Below are 20410 nucleotides of genomic sequence, written 5' to 3'. Positions count from 1 at the left end.
GCTGTATTGAGAGGTAATTTTATACTGCTTCTAGCAGTGTAGTGAGCCATACATTCCCAAGTGACTCATTAGAAGTCAAGGGATTTGGGCTAGGTTCAAGGTTTTGGGGGGCCTTGGGTAAAAGATCACTGGTAGGTGTTCTTAACCAGCAATTTATCTTAGAATATCGATGTCTCTACCATTTCCCCCAGGCTCAAGTTCATTTTTCTAAGAATTCTAACTGTGTGTGCGCCTACATTACATGACCCACCCCACACGTCCATAAACGTTTGGAGGGAGCAGGTTGTGACCACTGGCCATACCTTCTGCCAGGAATTGAAGGGAGGAAAGCACACACACACAAGCAACATTTTTATTGAACTCAGTGCGTTGCAAACTGATTTTTGTCATCAGTGTCTCCCTCATATGCAAGTCCTATGCACACTGCCACCAAATGCACAACCAGCAGCTGTTACGGCTGGAGCATGCATTAGACCTATTTCCCCCATCTAAGTCGTGATTAAACAACAAGCAAAGTACAAACTCACACCGCACAATCCAGCAGCCCCAAAACAGAACAGCTCCAATCAAATCAGCCTCCAAACGACTCCCGGATGAGAGTCTTGTTCATTTCAGACAGAGTCCCGATGTCCATGGAGACTGTCATTCCAGAGACCAGGGGCACCTGCCATAAAAAGCCCTGCTTTTAGCTCCTATTGATTTCCAGGGTTGGCACAAAATATTTTGTAGCCTGAGGCAGGACGGCAAATAGCGCCCTGTCTTCCCAAGTCAAGTTGCATAGTCATTCTGGCCCTTGAGGCCGAAAATCCAACAAGCCCTTTGCCCATTTCTTCCCTGGTGGTAAAAATATGACAGCAACAAATAACTCACCATTTGCTGCCCTTTTGTGACACCCAAAATTGGCTGCCTGCAGCAGACACCTCACACTGCCTAGTGCTAAGTGCTGGGTCCGGTGATCTCACCATACTTAGTGAGCAGAGCCTGATTAGAGGATTTCAAGCAGCATGGAGGTTCCTACAGTGGGAGGTGGTCTTGGAGGTAAGCTGGCCCCTCGCCTGGAGGGCTCCAAAAAAGTCCACCCCAGCACACCGACCTGGATCTGGATGCTAACAGAAAACCAGGTCAGGTGCTACAGACCTGGTTCGAGATGTTTTCAAGGAGTGGAGCCATCAAATCCAAAGTCTGATTACAAGAGACTCAGTTGGAAGGTTTGGTTTGATAGAGATGTTAATTTTCTCCTGTCCCCCCCTTTTTTTTACAGTGCAAGAGAATTATGGACAGCCTCTATATTTGAGTCACGTCCATATGAGGAACTGGACTGTCTCTATACCTGGCAGCAGCCGCCTTGAGCAGAGTTCAACCTCACTGGCATCTCCTGAGAACAGTGAAAAGGTACAATGGAGCATTGTGGTTTTGTCTTGCTCTCTTTGTGGATGTGTACATTGGATTCACAGGGGGCCTTCATTATTTATTTAATGTATTATATTAGACTTGCAGTATTTGAAATTTCACAAAAGCACACTAGAAAACTACCAGTTTCCATTTATTTAGTTGCTATTTGAGGTTTTAAAGATCTGTCTGAAAAGGTTAAAAAAATGAGAAAATGAAAGTGTAACCCACAGACCCATTGAAATTTGTTATTTAATTCGTAGTCTACCTCTCTGCCTTGAACTCTAATCAAGGTGTTACACACAGAAAGCAAGCAACTAAACCTCCTCACTCCAAGAATTAAAATCCTCGTAGCGTTTGTGTGTACTGTTCTTATTTTGAGATGTAGGGTTGAGAGATGTTTCCGAAGCATCCCAGGCACAACCTGGAACAATTTTCCGTGGAGAACAAAGTGCAGAGCCAGCAGGTTCAAGAGAGGCAGGCAATTTGAGGCCCTGTTGAATTTGCTTTGAAGTCTTTGGAAGGTGCTATAACGCCAAGAGCTATTATTATGTTAATGTACTGTGGACCAGATTCTGCAGGCTGTTCCATAAACCATCATCCTCAGCATTCCATCCCCTGTTCCCTGAAGGTCATAACCCTGACACCTGGTTTATGACCCTTAGAACTGAAGACTCCTCTTCCCTGTACATATGCCTCACGATCAGAGGTAGGTCAGAGTCGGAAGGACAATTTGCAGCTTGAGTGTTTTGCAAGGATGCAAATTGTGTTATGAATCTCAGAAATGCAAATGGTGGCGTTTTCTCATTAGCTGCTGTGAGTGGGGAAAATGGAGATGGAGAATGTGTCGGTCATACAAACCTCAAAGGTTTATTTGTCCATGACGCTAATTCACTTCTGGGCTGTTTGCCTAATGCAGTCTTCTCTCACTCCCAAGGATAGCGTGAAGTATTTAAACTGCTGGAAATGACCAGCAAGGATTGGTGCAACCTATTGGTTACTTGTTCAATTAAAACATCTCAAAAATGAAAGCTACTGAGAATGTGTTACGGTGACAAAACTAGATCTGAACTAGTAATTTTAATTTTACTTTGGAACGCTTATAAAGCAAAACAGCTAGCTACTAGTTTGGGTCTTTGAGGTCACAGCCCTTTGTTCTCTTAAGTCCGAAGGTGCATCGAGTTCCAGGTTATTTGATTACGTTGCATTTTGTACCCTTCTTTCCCCTTCCTATACCGGCTAACATCAATAAAAAGCAAAATAGCTAATCAACAACAAAATAATCCAAATAAAACAGGGGAAAAAATCAAAGTGGCAGATAAAAAGATCAGTAAACAAACAACCAATTGGAAAAATCTTGCACAAGACAGGCTTGCCGGATGATCTCAAAGTTCAGACTGATTAATGTAGGGGGATTTTGCCCTTTGGATAACTTGGCCCCAAGCTGTTTGGGGCTTTAAAGGTAATAACCTCCCTCACCTTAAATTGCATAAGGAAATCAGCCTACAGCTAAGCAGTAGACATAACAAGGAAGCAACATGATCCTTAATGGCAACATAGCGCAACAACGGAAATTTCTGAATGGTCTTCAAGGGCAGCCTCGCAAAGAGAGCTTGACAGTAGTCCAGCAAGAGGCCTAGCATGGTGTAATGGTTTACAGTGCTTCACAAGGACCTAACCTGAGCATAGGCCCTTGTAGCCACTGCGGCAACTTGAGCAAAGCTAAATCAAGGAATATCCCCCCAAATCTGATCTTTTGAGAGATTTCTTACTTAATGCGCAGTAGTCCAGTGAATTAAAGATGTTACATCTCTTATCACACCCACTCTTGTACTTAAGGTGCTGTTGTTAGATTGGACCCCAGATGATGGAATGGTTGTTTCTGTAACAAGGTAAACAATAATTTAATTTAGAATCCTGGTCTATAATTCAGGTTTAGATCCTGGGTTCAGTTATGCAACCACCACGTACGGTACTGAGTTTAGTTCTGGGGGCAAACATAGATGATGGAAATGGAGGCTGGTCCATTAGGTCAAATGAGGGCTTTCCCTACTAAGCTGCCAGCTGCCAGCTGTCCCTACCCCCAGCCTATTCCCTTAGTTACAAAGCAGTCTGGGTTGGAGGTTGATAGCTTCCTTCTCCTTTGTCTCAGTGTTGCCCTTGTAGCACTCAGCAGGGAGAGGATGGGGTGAAAAATAGAATTAGTTGGCTCTATGTATCACTGGCTCCGGCTCTATCTGCTGTTGGCCAACCTGGCTTCCACTATACCAATCATGAGTAGGAAACATGAGAAGCAACAATTTTAAGATGAAACAGACAAGATGTGAAAGTAATGCTCCATTTAAAAACAAACAAACAAACAAACAAACAAACAAACAAACTTGAAATGTATAGTAGTCCTGTTCTAAACTGAATCTGGACTGTTGTATCCGGCAGTTTTCTTTTGCACAGAGCTATCAAACCATACCTAGGAGAAGTATGGGACTGTTCTGTAGGTATTCTGCTTTCATTCACGACTTCTACACTCAGATTTCTTGATGCAAGAATGGTTGAAGATCTATGTGTTGCTTCCAAGGCTGCGAGTGGAGAGTTTTACTTGTGCACCAAGACTTCCCCTTCCTCTCCTCTCCCGTGCCCTGAAAATCTTCTCCAAATGGTCCTCCAACCCTCTGGAGCAGGGTGTACTGGGGAGAAGAGGGGAAATGATATTGTGCAAGCAGAAGTCTGCTGTCTTGGAGCCGCAGAACAGCAGCATTTAATATAATCCTATAAGCTACGAACATGAGTTTGACCAAGCTGCAGGAGGCAGTGGAAGACAGGAGTGCCTGACGTGCTCTGGTCCATGGGGTCATGAAGAGTCGGACACGACTAAACAACAATATCAATATCTGAATACCAGTAGCTGGGTACAGACATTTTAGTTGGAAATTAGCCCTGAGTGCTCACTGGAAGGACAGATCCTGAAGCTGAGGCTCCAATACTTTGGCCACCTCATGAGAAGAGAAGACTCCCTGGAAAAGACCCTGATGTTGGGAAAGATTGAGGGCACAAGGAGAAGGGGACGACAGAGGATGAGATGGTTGGACAGTGTTCTCGAAGCTACCAGCATGAGTTTGACAAAACTGTGGGAGGCAGTGGAAGACAGGAGTGCCTGGCATGCTCTGGTCCATGGGGTCATGAAGAGTCGGACATGACTAAACAACTAAACAACAACAACAACAAAAATAGGTGTCTTCTGGTTTGAATTTAATCTTCTAGAATTGAAGAATGAGGTAGTAGACACGTTCCATTTGATTAGGGGCAGAGATGGTGCACCTACAGCCCTCCAGATGCTGCTGAACTCCAACTCCCATCAGCCCTAGCCATTGTGGCCAAATGTCAAGGATGATGGGAGCTGTAGTTCAGCAAATCTGGAGGGCTGCAGGTTCCTCACTCCTGGTTATGGTTTGAAAACTTTTCTCTGAGGAGTCTAGGAAGCTGTTGACAGCTTATCAGTGAGAAGACTACACAACAACGGCCTGTTCTTCACTTGAGGGTTTTGGGTTTTTTTACCCAAAGGGGATGTAGGATGTGGTGGAAGAGTGAATTCTCAGTGGTGATAGTGTCCAGCAGGCTTAGACAGCACTTTGTTAAGAAAGGTCCTTCTACTGAGGTTCTTTGGTCTTGTGAATCGTGCATTTAAACTTAAGGATTTTTATTTGATCGTCTTTGTTCATTGTTTTAGAGCAGAGTTTTCCAACCTTCTCATGTTGGCGACACACTTTTTTTAGACATGCATCATTTCGCGACACAGTAATTCAATTTTACTAGCAAACCGGACATTAAACTAACCCCTTATAAGAGCATTTGTGCAACACACCTACACACTGTAGCTGACACACTAGCATGCCACGATACACAATTTGGAAAGCTCTGTCCTTCAGGGTAGATTTCCTTCTCTTAAATTGTGTAACAGAGCCATATACAGTGATGGCTCTGTATAAATAACAGTTAATAATGTGATAATAAGTGGAAAGAGTGATGCTTCCTGAATATCCTGCTTGCGGCTTCCCACGTGCTGTGCATGGCAAGCACAGAACCCTGGACTAGATCGGCATTTTGGTCTGACCCAACCGGGCTCTTCTTATAGAAAGGCATTCTACTGTACATTTTAGAGCTACAGATATATCACAGTCACAAACCAACTTAAGTTGAGATGCCCAGGGTAATTAATGTTAAGTTTCATGCATTACAACTCAAGCCTAGAGTTATTAGTTTGGAGAATGTCTTGCAGGAAAGATTTTAAGGGCAAATCAAAAGCCCCAAAAGGGCAACAGGAAAGAAGCGCTAGACTGCAATCCAAAACCCACTTACCTGATGGCTCCATTGACATACAGTACAATACACCACATTTCTGAGTAAATGTGTAATAGGATTGTACAGTAAGCCTGTCAACTTGGCACCTCCTATCCTTTGCCTCTATAGAAATGATCCATATTACCTTTGCTGGTATGTGGTGTTCCCCCCTAGGTGCCGGTACTCACCATAAAGTTGTTACAGTAAGTGCCACACTTTTTAACAACAACAACAACAAAAAGAGGTGCTGGTACTGTGTACCATTGAGTACCTCCTGAAAAAAGGCACTACTGGTGTGCTTTCTCATAATGCAATATAATCAGAAACAGCTTCCCCTGGAGCAATTGTCCTGTGGCATCTCCAAGCCCCTTCCTTGCTGATGGGAGGTGATTGGGGGGAGGTGGCAAACAAAACCTGCAGAAGCCGCATTCCAGTTTCCCCAGCCACTCTGGGCAGTTCCCAACAGAATATTAAAAACACAATAAAACTTCAAACATTAAAAACTTCCCTGAACAGGGCTGCCTTCAGATGTCTTCTGAAAGTCAGATAGTTGTTTGTTTGTTTCATTGACATCTGATGGGAGGGTGTTCCACAGGGCGGGCGCCACTACCGAGAAGGCCCTCTGCCTTCAGGTATACTGGGCCAAGGCTGCTTAGGACTTTAAAGGTCAGCACCAGCACTTTGAATTGTGCTCAGAAATGGACTGGGAGCCAATGTAGGAGTGCCAGTGCTACTTCCTAGTACCCTGTCTTCAGAGTCTGAACTCTTTCAGAGAAAGATGGGTGTGTGTTTTTTTTGGGGGGGTTCCCTCTTGATCTGCAATCTGCTGGAATGTGGATGTTAAATGCAGAGAAAGCTTTAGTAACGCAAGCAAGCATGTGCCTCCTGGAAAATGCAAGATAAGCTAATGGTGTCATTTATAGACAGAGGCATTACTTTTTTCACAGGTGTGGTATGGGGGGGATTACCGCCCTCCCCCCATGTTTCAGATGACAAAAATGTTCTTCTTGAGGTACACCTGTCCCTGAGCAGTGAGAGAAGAAAATGAACCACAACAATGCTCTTAATATACACTGGTTTTTGGAATCTAAACTTAGATGTATCCAACACTTTGAATTTCATTATCAAGCTTAGAATATCCAATCCTTTGAACTTTTAAGGGGTACCACTGGCACCCCTGAAATCTCTTCTCACCCTCCATTAGTACTGGAATGGCCCACAAGTGCTTCCGAACTTCCTCCATCTGTGTTTGAACATCATGCCTGTCAATGTAATACTATTCAATCATGCAATTTCAGTTCCACTTTAGAAATTTGTGCCTACTGACTGGGCCAAGATAGCATATGAAAATGGTGATCTAGCTATTTCTAGGTGTGGTGGAAATTAACTGTGTTATTTCTAGATAGTGATGCTTTGTGTGTTGCATGCCGCGCCATCCCATTAATGATGCCAACCCTTCCCTTACCAAATCTTAAAGCACAATGGAAAGGAATCCCTCAGACACTTTTGATGCATCATCAGAATGGTGGGAAACATTCTGAGCAAAGGCAGGCACTAGGGGAACATTCTGTGAGCCAAATGGGTAAGTGGGAAAATCGACACTTCGGGAGCTGTGATGTCACTTGTGGAGCCCTCTGGAATGGCCAAATGGTCTACAAAAGCATTCTAGTGCTTTAAAAATAATGTTATATGCATCAGTATCTTCCAAAGGTAGTAGGGCCATGACTGAATGAAAACAAAGTTTGTGTGTGGCTGCAAACAAATGTATTATACTTCATCTTGAACAACTTTATCGGGAAAATACACCTTGCTTTGTTCAAAACCAGTCCAACAAAAGTTATACAGGCCAATTCTATACTTGTCTAACTCAGGAGTTTTCTTAGTTACTTCCATGTATATACAGGACTACAGTCATAGAGATTCAGGTTTTAACATTGCAGGAGTGCAAATCAAGTTCTCTAGTGAGCAAGGGCTCCCCATTTGCTTCTATACCAAAGGCAGCTTCATGTGAAAACGAGTCACATGAAAGCTTCACACATGACCTGCAGCTCTCATGAGAAGAGGGAATATTGGATCAGGACTAACATAGTTTGCATCTGGAAAAGCCAATATGGTGCCGTTCAGATGCTGTGGGGACTACAATTCCCACCAGCGCAAATTGGTATGGCAAATGTTCAGGGATGATGGGAGTTAGAGCCTCACAACATATTAAGGGCACCATATTTGCTACCCCTGACTCAGGCTCATTTATTGGAAAAAAGGAGTAACATCTGTGATGCTTACAATTCTAAGAAGAAAATGTATGGTGCATTACTGTCTGCAAATTTCCACCTTAGTCCTACAAAGCTACTGCATTTCAGCGTAAAGTTACAACGATTTTCCTGTGTGTGTGTAATATATATATGAGACTCCCCAAAATGAAGGAAAGGTGAATGGTTCATTATATCCCAGCTTGTTATCAAAGTACTGTTTGAGATACTTTTAAGGAGTCTGTCACCCTTGTGCGATAGCTCTGGAAAGACAATGGGTTGTACCTAATGCAATACTCAAGAGTAGACCCATTAAAATTAATGGGAATGACTTATCTTAGTTCCATTAACTTCAACGGGCGGTAGTCAACTAAATCCTTGCACAAGAGGAACAACTTCTGCTTGCACGATGGGACTCCCCCTGCTTGCCCAAATATGATCCTGATGGTTGGGGAACAAATTCAGAGTACGCACAGGGAGAGGAGATTGGGGGAGAAGAGTCCCTTTGCACAAGCACAAATAGCTCTACTTCCACAACAATTTACTTAGTGCTATGCTGAGTTCAAGCAGGGCTTTTTCTCCAGCTGGAACTTGCCGGAACCTCTCAGGTGGGTTCTGGCACCTCTCCAATGCCATCCTAAGAGAATGAGGGAGGTGTTCATGGTGAGTTGTGGCACCTCTTTTTCTAGAAAAATAGCACCGAGTTCAACCCAGTGGGTCTGCTCCGAGTAAAATTTATTTGGATACAACCCATTCTGTTCTCTCTCTCAAGAGTGGAATGCAGTAATTATGACTATAACACAGTGGGGTGAATCTGAGTTGGGCAGATTTTGACCAGGATCCATATATTAAGGTTAGAGTAAACGTTTCATTTAGTTTCCTTGTAAAGACCTATACATGGCCTGAATGTACAAGTGTTACAACGTGAACATTTTAAACCATCACTTTACCACTGAAAAGTAATGCAGATTGTAAAGAAAATGAGTCTCTCCCTCCCTCTCTCTCTCTCTCTCTCTCTCTCTCTCTCTCACACACACACACACACACACACACACACACACTCAAATTAACCAATGGTTTGGCTTCTTCTGGCTTTACATTTAAAAAGCCATACCCTTCTGCCGTATGTTTTTCAATTGCATCCTTTGGTTCATTTCACACACACCCTCTAGCCCAGGAGTAACCCATAACCTTCAGGGCAGGGGAGCCCAAAGGGGTGCTGGTTATGTTTGTATAGCCCATGGGAGCTTTGTAAACCACAATAACAAAAAAAACACACACCCCCAAGCATTATAAAAGCCCAACTAATTTTAAGTGTGTGTTACGTTACCAAACTTAAACACAAAATGCAGTGCGGATGGGCTATGTTTGTACAATGTTGCACAAAAAAGAAATGTAGGAAACCCTCGCTGTAACACTAATACTGGGGGGGGGGGGGCAGGGAGCACTAGCACAAAAGCCAAACTGTGTTTTTTCCTTTTTTGGGGGTTACCAGACTTAGAACTGATCACGCAATTTCATTTCAGTAACTTACAATTTCTACTCTCTTTGATAATGTGCTGTAAAAGAGCCAACTTTCTTTAATGACAAGGCTTTAAGAGGAATGACTTTTCTGAACAAAAAATATCAAAGCTGAGCAAAGATGAGGTTTTTTTTTTTAAAAAAAGGAAACTATGAATTAAAATGACCTTGTGTTCCGAAACTTTTTCACACATTGCTTGATGTTCTCAGTTCCTCTCCCCTGCCAGCGCCCCCACCCCAGAAACAGAGCTGGTGCCTTTGGCAAATGGAGACTTGAGAGGGCAGAGAAATCATAATCTCACTGCATTATCTATTGGAGCTGCTTAGCACTGAGGGTGCCTGGTGTTTTTCAGCGTAACCTTTAGCAGTTATTAAAGCAATCACAAATATTTTCTTCCTATCGGAGTTGGAGTCCTCTCTGCTAGGAGCAAAGGCTGAACACAGCATGAACCACCGAAGTTGTTTTTATAAGAGAGCTGAACAACTAACAAGAGCGCAACAGCTCTGCTGCAGGAGAAAATAAATAAATGAACCTACCATGTTACAATTAAAGCACCGTTCTATCATGCACAGCCAAAAAAGGGGCAAGGGTATTATAACTAAGAAAACAAACATATGTGTTACTTGGGTAACAAAAAGAAAAGTGACTATCTGGTAAACAATACTCCACCTCAATAAAATACAGAAAGTCATCTATATTGATGAAATAGTTTGGACCATTACATTTTTAAGGAAAGAAAAAACATTTTGTACAGAACTCAACAATCTATTTATATTGTGTTTTAATGTGCCAACAGACTGTGTTGTGACCAGGGAATATTGTGAATGAGTGATATGGAATTTATGTGTGTGCGTATGTGTACGAGAGAAAGTAAGGAAGAAAAACAGTGAGAGAGAGAAAATTCTTAAGGAAATAGTCTTGTATTGGAAAATATCCATTAGCCTATCATCTGCTACTCACTGCCTGATAATAACCTGGAAGCAACCTGTGTTTTAAAAAGTCTTCATGCCACAAGTTTATTCCTCTGTAAACAGGACAAGTCTGTATCATCCAGTTTCAGGGTCTCTACTGAATCCTTTTACCCCACCTGTGTCTGCCAGTGAGAGTTTTGCTATGCTTCACAAGCTCACTAGTCTCTGTATGCACGTGCTCCCAGGAAACCCCATGCCTCACCAAATCCCAGCACCCAAGTATTTTTTCCAAAGCTTTATGGCTTTGTTCAAGTTACACAGTGATGTGTCCACAGTAGCTCCTCTTTGCAGGGCCCAGACGTTTGCTCAGTCTGAGCAAAGAGTCGGTTCCATTACATTCCCAAGAAAGTCATGTCCCTGTTACTTGCTGCTACAAGTGCTGTTCTCTTTCAAATGCAAGCCTAGGCCCACACATTAGTAGGGGTCAGCCTCAATTCAAAGCTTTGAGCAATGTGATTATTTCCCCCAGAGCAGTCCCCTTATACAGGATAAGTGTGTGATGTCATCACAAAGTTGGTATCTGGTGATATCTGAATCAACGTACCCGTTGGGAATCTACTACTGGCTGAGTTAACTGAGAGAAGGCTTCATTCGATGCAGCAGATCTCATGACCTAGGTCAGGGTTTCCCAAACATGGGTCTCCAGCTGTTTCTGGACTACAACTCCCATCATCCCTGGCTAACAAAACCAGTGGCCAGGGATAATGGGAATTGTAGTCCAACAACAGCTGGAGACCCTAGCTTGGGACAGACTGGCCCAGGCATCCCATGAGCACTGGTGGTCATGAAATTGGGTGAATGACTATACTCTTCATAAAGTAAAGTGAATAATATATACCCTGAAAGCAGCAAAACAGCATACCAATCAGAAATCGTAGGCTTGAATCTCACCTTTGTCATGGTCTTAGATGGCCTTAGGCAAGCCACTCTCAGCCTCGGTTTCCCCACCCCAATCTGCATAATGGGGAATATTAATAGTGACTTACAGAGTCCCTGTGAAGCACTTTGAACCTTGGAAGTCCTATACAAAACTATTATTATTTCTAACCTATCATCTAATGTTTCAAAATAGTTCATTGTGCAACATTTTGGACTTAAGCACTACGTTGCTCGAGTTGCAAGGTGCACAAGCATGTGGTATTTGCTTTGAGAGACATGAAACAAGGGCCCCAATCCTTGCCTAATCACTACTTCTGTATATTTCAAAGGGATAAATGGCAAATACATGTGTGTGCTCCTCTCAGTTGATGATGCTTTTAATTATTATTATTATTATTATTATTTCATAAAAGAAAAAAAGTTAAAAAGAAAACATAACGTTTTGTATAAAAAAATTGTTACATACAGAAGAATTTAGCTTTGAAACCTTTTGGTTGAAAATGGCTTACTTTTCAGCAAATGCTGCCTATTCTTACTTGGAGGTTGGAACACACTCCAGGCATGTGCTTCCTTAAATACTACTACTACTACTACTACTACTACTACTAATAATAATAATAATAATATGCTGCCTAAAGCAGGGAGTGTCAATGTGGTCCCTCTAGATGTTGTTGGATTCCAACTCCCATTAGTCCTAGCCAACATAGCCAGTGACAGGGAAGATGACGTGGGCATGTTTTGCAGTCCAGCAAGGCAACAGATTGGCTACTCCCGATGTAGACAATTCATTGTAATTTCCCTATCAGTGTTTCATATTGCTAGCTTCGATTTCCTACCAAACCCATCAGGAAATCCACGCTAAATGTTAAAGGAACTGCTCAAATAACATTTCCACCTGAATTGTAGGGAAATACTTTTCCAAGGCCTGTAAAACAGTGTAAAAGTTTCCTTGTCAAGAGTCTACAATACACTTACAGTGTTTTGCTATAGCAAATTATTTAGAAGTTATGCACTCCAGACTAAGAGAGATTCTTATTATCCCTAGTGAAAGCACTTATTGTTCCATCAATTAGCCAAGCTAAGGAACAGAAACAATTATATAGTCTTTCCATATAGCCACAAAAGTGTACTCTACTAAATACAAAATCTTACAAGAAGTTATCGATAAGAAACATTAAAGGAATCATTGCAGCTATTCTTGCAGCAAATGATATGTCACTGATAATGGAAATAATGTGGAAACAAAATCTACAAAAATACTTTAATATTACATAACATGTGAACATGAAAATAATGCCATATATGTTTTAACATATTTTGGACACTATAATAATAATAATGATGATTCTAATAAGGACGTGATTTTTAGCATGTGTAAAAGTGAACAAACTGCAGCAGGAAGCCGGTAACAAAAGCAAAATGAGCAAACAAAATTAAGTTTTGCAGTAAGTATATTGACATATATAGATATCCAATATATCAAAAGCTTTAAAATTTGTAATATAATGATAAAATAATTCAAATAAGTGGTAACGTAAAATACTGTTATGAATGAAGGATGTGCTTTCAGAAACTTAATTACATTGTCTGATTTAACAAAACAACCACTGATCTCTCAGATTAGTTTCACAAGATCCAAATCTTCAAACCTGCTGAAAAGAAGTCCTCTGGAGAAACCAGTCAGCTCCAACAGTTACCTAAGAAATAAAATGTTCTCATCAGTCACAAATGTTCCCTTTACTACTGACAATGCTGAAAACACCAAACACTTTTCTACGCCCTGGAGTCAGAGCCCTCACTTAAGAGGTGGTGCTTTGAAGGACTTTAATAGTCAATTTGGAACATGGTCACCTGAGATACCTGCATGCAAAAAGGTAACAACTGGGATCTTAAAAAGCCATGTGCACAAAGGAGCATTTGAGGACCTTCTTCTCTATGGACCCTATTGCCCTGAAAAGCTGGTCCTGAGTGTTGGGAGACCAGCAGGACTGGCATTTAAGACAATGGACAGAATCTAATTTATCTAGTGCTGTCGCTCCAACAGAAGCTATCCACTAAAGGAACAAGGAGCGAGGCAACTTGCTGGATCAAAATGTAGCCACTAACCAGATACAACCCATTGTAAAGAGATGCAATGCAGATAGAAGTGAAAATGGGTTCAAGCCATTATAGGTGGCGATGCCTTAACCAAAGGTTCCCAAACTTATTTGGCCTATTGCCCACTTTTCAGGGGAGGGGAAATATATACTCAGCACCCCCTGGAAATTGACCTTCTTTAAATGAAGGGGCGGAGCTGGATTTGCAGCCTGTCTGCCATTGGTCAAATAGCCAGACAAGCTTCCTGGGCCTGGGATCACCAAAGCCCAGAAAAACCTCTCGCCTCCAGCTGGATCCAGGGGTGGCGTTGTCGTCCCCCCGCAACAGAGCCCAAGCTGGCAGTAAGCATCATTACACAACAGATGGAACATGTATGAACCATTTTTCAATTGTTTTCTCCTCCTCTCTTCTTTCTTTATCCTTCTACCGCCCCCTTATTTTTATTTAGCGCCCTCCAACTGCACACAGGGCATGGTATTGCCCACTTTGGGAAACACTGCTTTAGACAATGCTCTTGGGACCTCAACCAACGTGTACAATGAGAAATGCTTGCCATACTTTCATCTTTGATATGAATAGTCAGTCAGTCCTCTCAGACGTGCTATCTGCAATGCATCATCACTGAGCCCCTTATTATTATTTCCTGTGCATGTGGGAACAGACCTGCAGGCACAACATGCTGGATGGTGGATGGCGAGATAATTTTTTTGTTACCTAAGCTCATAAGACATGGATTCTCCATGCAGAATATATATTGTGTGCAGGCAAACCACTCCATTGAGTGATGTCCCCACCTCTACAGTGCTTTATAAAGTAACTTACATATTATTTCTTCCTTCGCTCTCTAATTCTGCTTTTCCAAAAGGCAAAGCAGTGGCCCAGCATTCAGGACTTCTGGGTCAAGTAGCCATAGCTTCAAATTAGTATGTAGGAACTGGGGAATATTTGTTTGTTTGTTTCATAAAATTTGTACACTGCTGGATTGTAAAAGAGCTCAAAGCGGTTTACCAAAAGATAAAACAAAAAAATCAAGAAAAATTACAGCTCTGCTTTAAAACATACAAAAATAAAAATACTAAAACACATTAAAACTGCCTCAACTTTCTTAGCATCTGGGTAAGGCTTGTCTAAACAGGAATGTTTTTAACAGGTGCCAAAATGGAAACAGTGTAGGCGACTGCTTGCTCTCAATGGTTATGAGGACCAGAACATGGCAGGATTTGAAGACATGAAGCTGGTTTCTGATCATGGCCTATTCTGGTTTTGGCAACCATAGTTACTCCGTTCAGACATACTGGGGGAAACTATGGCTAATTAACTGAGGAAGTCTTCAATCGTGGTACACAAAGAAGGGAGGTGGGAAGGGGCAGAACAAGGACAAAATGTTCCAGCACAAGGCTCAAACTGAGCCACAATCTCACACATAAGTTTAGCTCTCATTGTTGCTATCTGTTGAAATTAAACGAGGCCAAGGTCTATGGAGAAGCTTGTTGAGAAATCTGAGATATCCCTGCTTTCATGTTACAGTCTTACATCTTCCATACACACAGTTTCAATTAAAACCCTATTTGCATATCCTGCCCTGAAGAAATAAGGGGTGATCAGTGAGACTATCAGTGTGAAAACTTTCAGTGACATCACCTGGAAGGTCCCTTTCACTTAATCACCCATGTGAATCACCCTTCCCAAAGGTGCAGTTGCTGTTGCAACATCTGTGGCTATTTATTCACAATGGTGTGAATGTCTAAGTAAAGCTAAGTGGGTGAAGATCCGGTGCTTTGAAGATACAATCTGCAATATTACAAACTGCATCACCTTCGAAGGCGGTGGCGGCGGCACCTCCAACAGAACAGCAGCTGTGTGTTGAGCCACCATCTCACGATGAATGCCAAGGCGAGGCCCAGGCTTGCAAGGCACCTGCAAGTTCTCATCTTGCTCGAACGCTAAGCACGGGGGTTACGGGAGGGGCGTAGCTTCCCAAAGTCGTTTTGTTTACCGAACAGTAAGCTGCTTTCAAACTTGCCAAGGCACCGGAGTCCTTCTCACTACACTTTGCAGCTCTGCAATGCCAGGTGCGAAGTGTTACAGCCTGAAGAGGAAGTATCGGCTTACCTCCTGGTACGGTATGTGCTCAGTTCCTCTTGCAGGATGGATGCTCTTTTCTGCAGAAAATTCACCTGGAAAACACAGCTGTCATGACAAAGGGGCTCCCAGCTGACAGAAGACCGACGAACAATGGTTGTGGTTTCCCAGAGGTGTCCATTCATTTACCTTCATTATTTAAATTTGGTTTATCTGCATTTATTATCTATTTGCTGGTGGCTACTGTGCATTGCGCTGGCAAGGGAGGCAGCCGGAATGCAATCCAGCAAATTACATGATCTGGAAACACCTTCCGTGACCCACATTCATACATATAGTCTAGAACTGCGCAACACCTTGAAAGAACATGTCGGTCGGGAGTGGTGTACTTTTAAAAACTTCAGCCTTAATAGATGCTTACAAAAACTCAGGGGTTTAGGAACTAAGCCTGGGTACAAGACTCCCATGTTCTGCCATTTCAGTGTTAACAATGACACATCGCAGACAATATTAAAATCCTTTGCTTTTGATTCTCCTTTTGGAAAAAGAAAGAAAAAGGATCAGACTGTCCTCACCAGAGAGGTAAAATCCTAAGCATACTCTCACAGGGCACTGGTGCCATGCTAGGACAGGACACAAAGAATACACTGAAAGTCTCAGAAGGGAGGAGGAGAAGGAGGCCAACATATTTTAAACATAAGCAAAGCTTTGTTTGAGAAGTGAATGTTTCCTATTTGTTCATTGTTAAAGCCGCCTGGTTGGTACTTTTACCCAGCCAAGCCCTCTCATTCCTCTGGAACAATTAATAACCCTGACAGGTGCAAGGATTCCACTGCTCTTTCCGTCTGATGTTTTTGAAGCAGGAATTTCAGCAATTTCAAAGGAGAGGACACCTGTGCTTCAGAAGGGAGCCCTGCTTACTGAGCAGTCTGTAGCTGGCTACTGTATTTCACTGAGCAGGCAGCTGCCAGCTAGACTTTTTCTGCATTAACACCCACTATTAGGAGTCTGGAGTGACTTTTGCTCCTTTGAAATGCTGTGTATACTCACAAAAGCCCTGCAGGTGGAAATCAGATTTCATTAAAAATGAAAAAGAAACCAAACAACTCCAAACTTCACTACAGGGGAAGCTGCAGATTTCTCCAGTTGTCACCTCTCCAATGTTTTGTACTGGCAAAATTATTAGATAAGCACACTTATTAACTTGAAATAGGTTTCCTAGTTAAATTCTTAACTCCTATATACCGTATTTTTTGCTCTATAAGACTCACTTTTTCCCTCCTGAAAAGTAAGGGGAAATGTGTGTGCGTCTTATGGAGCGAATGCAGGCTGCGCAGCTATACCAGAAGCCAGAACAGCAAGAGGGATTGCTGCTTTCACTGCGCAGCGATCCCTCTTGCTGTTCTGGCTTCTGAGATTCAGAATATATTTTTTCCTCCTCCAAAAACTAGGTGCGTCTTGTGGTCTGGTGCGTCTTATAGAGCAAAAAATACGATATATATGTCATTTTTTGTTGGTTACTATGTTGTGTGTGTGTGTGTGTGTGTGTGTATATATATATATATATATATATATATATATATATATATATATATATAGTAAACCACCCTGTGATCCTCGGATGTAGGGAAGTATAGAAATTTATTAAGTTAAGTAAGTAAATATTTATTTATTTTGCAGTGAATTCCAATAGAAATTTGTTCCCACAAGCAAAAGCTTCTAAGAGTCTTCTGGAACCCTGGGGACCAAGGCTGCAATCCTAACTCCACTTCTAATACATGGTTAGAATTGTACTGAGACAAATTTATTACAGTGTAAGTTTCAATGGACTGTAGCCCAATAGCAGCTTATGCCATGATAAATTTGTTGGTCTTTAAGATGCCATATTTTTGCTACTAAGACATTCCCTCTAGAAATTATAAAACTCCTGTTATGATTGGCAAGTGGGGACACAGAACTTTTCGGTCACAGATATCCCATATAATGTTCCATTCTTATTTCTCTTATGTATTTATAAACAGAGGCTAAAAGCAAAATTAACAGCAAGTTTCTTTCTAATGGAGCTCCTCCTGTCTTCAGAGTTGGTGGTGTTTCATCCAATGTCTTATGTGCCAGAAATTATAGCGAGAAAATAACTCATTTCAAACTAGTATTTTACCAAATAAATATGTGGAAAAATGATTTTTTAACATTTTTTAAATTAAAGGTTTCCTCTCCTCATTCAGTGGGAACTCATATAACAAATATCCATTTTAACCTTTTGATCGTCCCCTGAAAAGCTCTGGAATTAAAGGAATGTGAGAGCAGCAAAGTATTTCAAGTTTCTCCAAGTAGAACGCAAATGGCTCCTAAAGGATCCTGCTCCAAAATGAATAAGTATATCATAGAATGCTTGTTGTACACACAGCAGTGGACTGAACAGTGCAGCCAAGCTGAACTGTATTCAGCCACTCTGTGCCTCCTTATTCTACACCCTTCTTATTCTTCTGATCCCTACACCCTGCCTGCACTCACATACAACAACAACAACAACAACAATAATAAATTTATACCCTGTCCATCTGGCTGGGTTTCCCCAGCCACTCTGGGCAGCTCCCAACAGAATATTAAAACCACAATAAAGCATTGATCCTTAAAAACTTCCCTAAACAGGGCTGTCTTCAGATGTCCTCTAAAAGTCAGATAGTTGTTTATTTCCTTGACATCTGATGGGAGGGCATTCCACAGGGCAGGCACCACTACTAAGAAGATCCTCTGCCTGGTTCCCTGTAACCTCACTTCTCGCAGTGAGGGAACCGCCAGAAGGCCCTGGGTGCTGAACCTCAGTGTCCGGGCTGAAAAATGGGGGTGGAGACGCTCCTATAGATACACAGAGGCAATCCCTGTCATGCCATGGTTGGAGTAGGGATGACTACCCCATGGCCTTCAGATATTGTTGGATCCCAACTCCCATCAGCTCCACCTAGCATGACCAATGCTCAGGGATGATGGGAGTTGGGAGTCCAACAACATATGGAGGTTTGCAGGTTCCCTGTCATTGGGTTAGAGCAAAGTTTCCCAAACTTGGGTCGCCAGCTGTTTTTTGGACGAGAGTCCCCATCATCCCTGAACACTGGTCCTACTAGTTAGGGAGTTGTAGTCCAACAACGGCTGGAAACTCAAGTTTGAGTAACCCTGGGTTAGAGGGTCAGACCAGGGTTCAAATCCCCACTCAGCCATGAAGCTCACTGACTGATCTTGGGCCACTCGCAGTGTCTCAGTCTAACCTACTTCGCAGGGTTGTTGTGAGGGTCAAACGGGGAGTAGGAGAGCATCACATTGCACCCTGAACTCCTCCTAGGAAAGGTGCAATATAAACATAGTGATAAATAGGTAAAATGAACCAGAGAGCACAAGTCCCATTTTTTTGTGTCAGTAATGTCTTACTGCAGAAGTGTGCCATTGTCTTCCTCAATTGGGTGCTCATGGTGGAAAGCATACCAGCATTGTAAAAATTAACGTACCTGTTCAATTAATACACGATTAAGGAACAGTCACCATTCTCTATCTTTTAGGGAATTTTTCATGAACCCCCAAAGGGATAATTTGACTTCTTCCCATATGATTCTACTGCATATACAGCAGTAATGATTCAGCCACAGTATCAGCCATTCTGGCTGAAAAACAGGCTGGAAAAGAAACCGAAACTAGGACTAGGTACAACTGCTGGCCAAACTGGGATGCTGTGTGCCATTAAATATATTGACAATTCTTGGAACCGTCAGATGTCAGGATGTGCACAGTTCCAGTCTTACAAAGAGAGGGACGTTTCAGATTTTACCTGAGATTTTAGCGAAATAATTGTGTCTTCAAGTTCTTGTCTCACAGATGCTGGCATCAGACCTTTGAGTTTGGTTTCATATTCCTGCCGTATAGAAGTCATCTGAAACCAAAGATATGAGCATTTACATAGCTAATAGGAGGTCACACAGTTGGGAGCTGTCACAGCCTACTTTTCCCAGTCTGAACTCCACATTCATCAAATCTATATGCAGGGTGTATAGATATACAAGAAAACAATTGTGTTGTGTTCCATTAAACTGAAGGATCCCTGAGTACTCTCACATGACAAATCAAGGTTGTCTCCTTCTCTACTTTCAATTACTGTATTTTTCGCTCTATAAGATGCACCAGACCACAAGACGCACCTAGTTTTTGGAGGAGCAAAGCAAGAAAAAAAATATTCTGAATCTCAGAAGCCAGAACAGCAAGAGGGATCGCCGCGCAGTGAAAGCAGCAATCCCTCTTGCTGTTCTGGCTTCTGGGATAGCCGCGCAGCCTGCATTCGCTCCATAAGACACACACACATTTCCCCTTACTTTTTAGGAGGGAAAAAGTGAGTCTTATAGAGCAAAATATACGGTAAGTGGTTATCTCAAGTTGTTTAGAACTGAAATGGTCAACTTCAGCTTGTTTTCAGAGTCTTAAATAACGGCTGCAGAATCGTGTCAAAGATGCCAACATGAGCTTTTTACACATGTTGTGTCTCTCCCACCAAAAACTAAGACATAAAAACTGAATAAATTATTGCAGGTATAGTCTCCCAAAACCCATGTGCAGTCACTTCCTGCTCCTACTCACTCAGCACTGAATCTGTTCTTTTTTCAAGGCCTGGCCCACATGCTGTTTTTTCTTCCATCCTTCTCATAGCAAAAGTGGAGTGCATATTTGTTCTATTGCAACGTATCCCCTTTTAAATATATAGAAAAGTTACAAGAACGGTTTTATTGTGTGTGTGGTCCCCCCCCTTTGCATCCTGGATATTTTGGGACTGCTTTCCAGTGCTATTAAGTATCCTTCAGTAGAGTAATAAAGCTAAATGAAGCTAAAATAGCGAATGACCTAAT

At 42.2% G+C, this 20410-nt stretch overlaps 1 protein-coding gene and 1 long non-coding RNA gene across 12 annotated transcripts in view; one reads left to right on the top strand and one right to left on the bottom strand.

Annotated features, from left to right (window-relative positions):
- Nucleotides 1-20410, top strand: part of LOC310700670 — a 72957-nt gene that overhangs the window by 10050 nt on the left and 42497 nt on the right. For 5 of the 7 annotated variants that reach the window (XR_014522686.1, XR_014522687.1, XR_014522688.1 and 2 more), the window contains exon 2: nt 1262-1392. This is a non-coding gene — a long non-coding RNA (uncharacterized lncRNA). Of the gene's footprint in view, nt 1-1261; nt 1393-12964; nt 13094-17204; nt 19339-20410 lie in introns of those variants that run through there. The other 2 variants (XR_014522691.1, XR_014522692.1) reach the window with 2 other exon arrangements.
- Nucleotides 12593-20410, bottom strand: part of CEP112 (centrosomal protein 112) — a 210962-nt gene continuing 203144 nt past the window's right edge. For 4 of the 5 annotated variants that reach the window (XR_014522593.1, XM_083489925.1, XM_083489926.1 and 1 more), the window contains 3 exons: nt 19345-19446; nt 15555-15619; nt 12593-13042 (listed from right to left, as the gene is read on the bottom strand). Coding sequence is in view for 4 of the 5 variants with exons in the window: in XM_083489925.1 (XP_083346051.1) it covers nt 13039-13042; nt 15555-15619; nt 19345-19446 (171 nt within the window). In the remaining variant the exon portion in view is untranslated. Of the gene's footprint in view, nt 13043-14894; nt 15620-19344; nt 19447-20410 lie in introns of those variants that run through there. The other variant, XM_083489924.1, reaches the window with a different exon arrangement.

Source organism: Podarcis liolepis (assembly GCF_965112155.1).
Source record: "Podarcis liolepis genome assembly, chromosome: 2".
Lineage (NCBI taxonomy): Eukaryota > Metazoa > Chordata > Lepidosauria > Squamata > Lacertidae > Podarcis > Podarcis liolepis.
The sequence above is the reverse complement of the archived record's forward strand: the minus strand, read 5'-3'. Positions and strand labels throughout refer to the sequence as shown.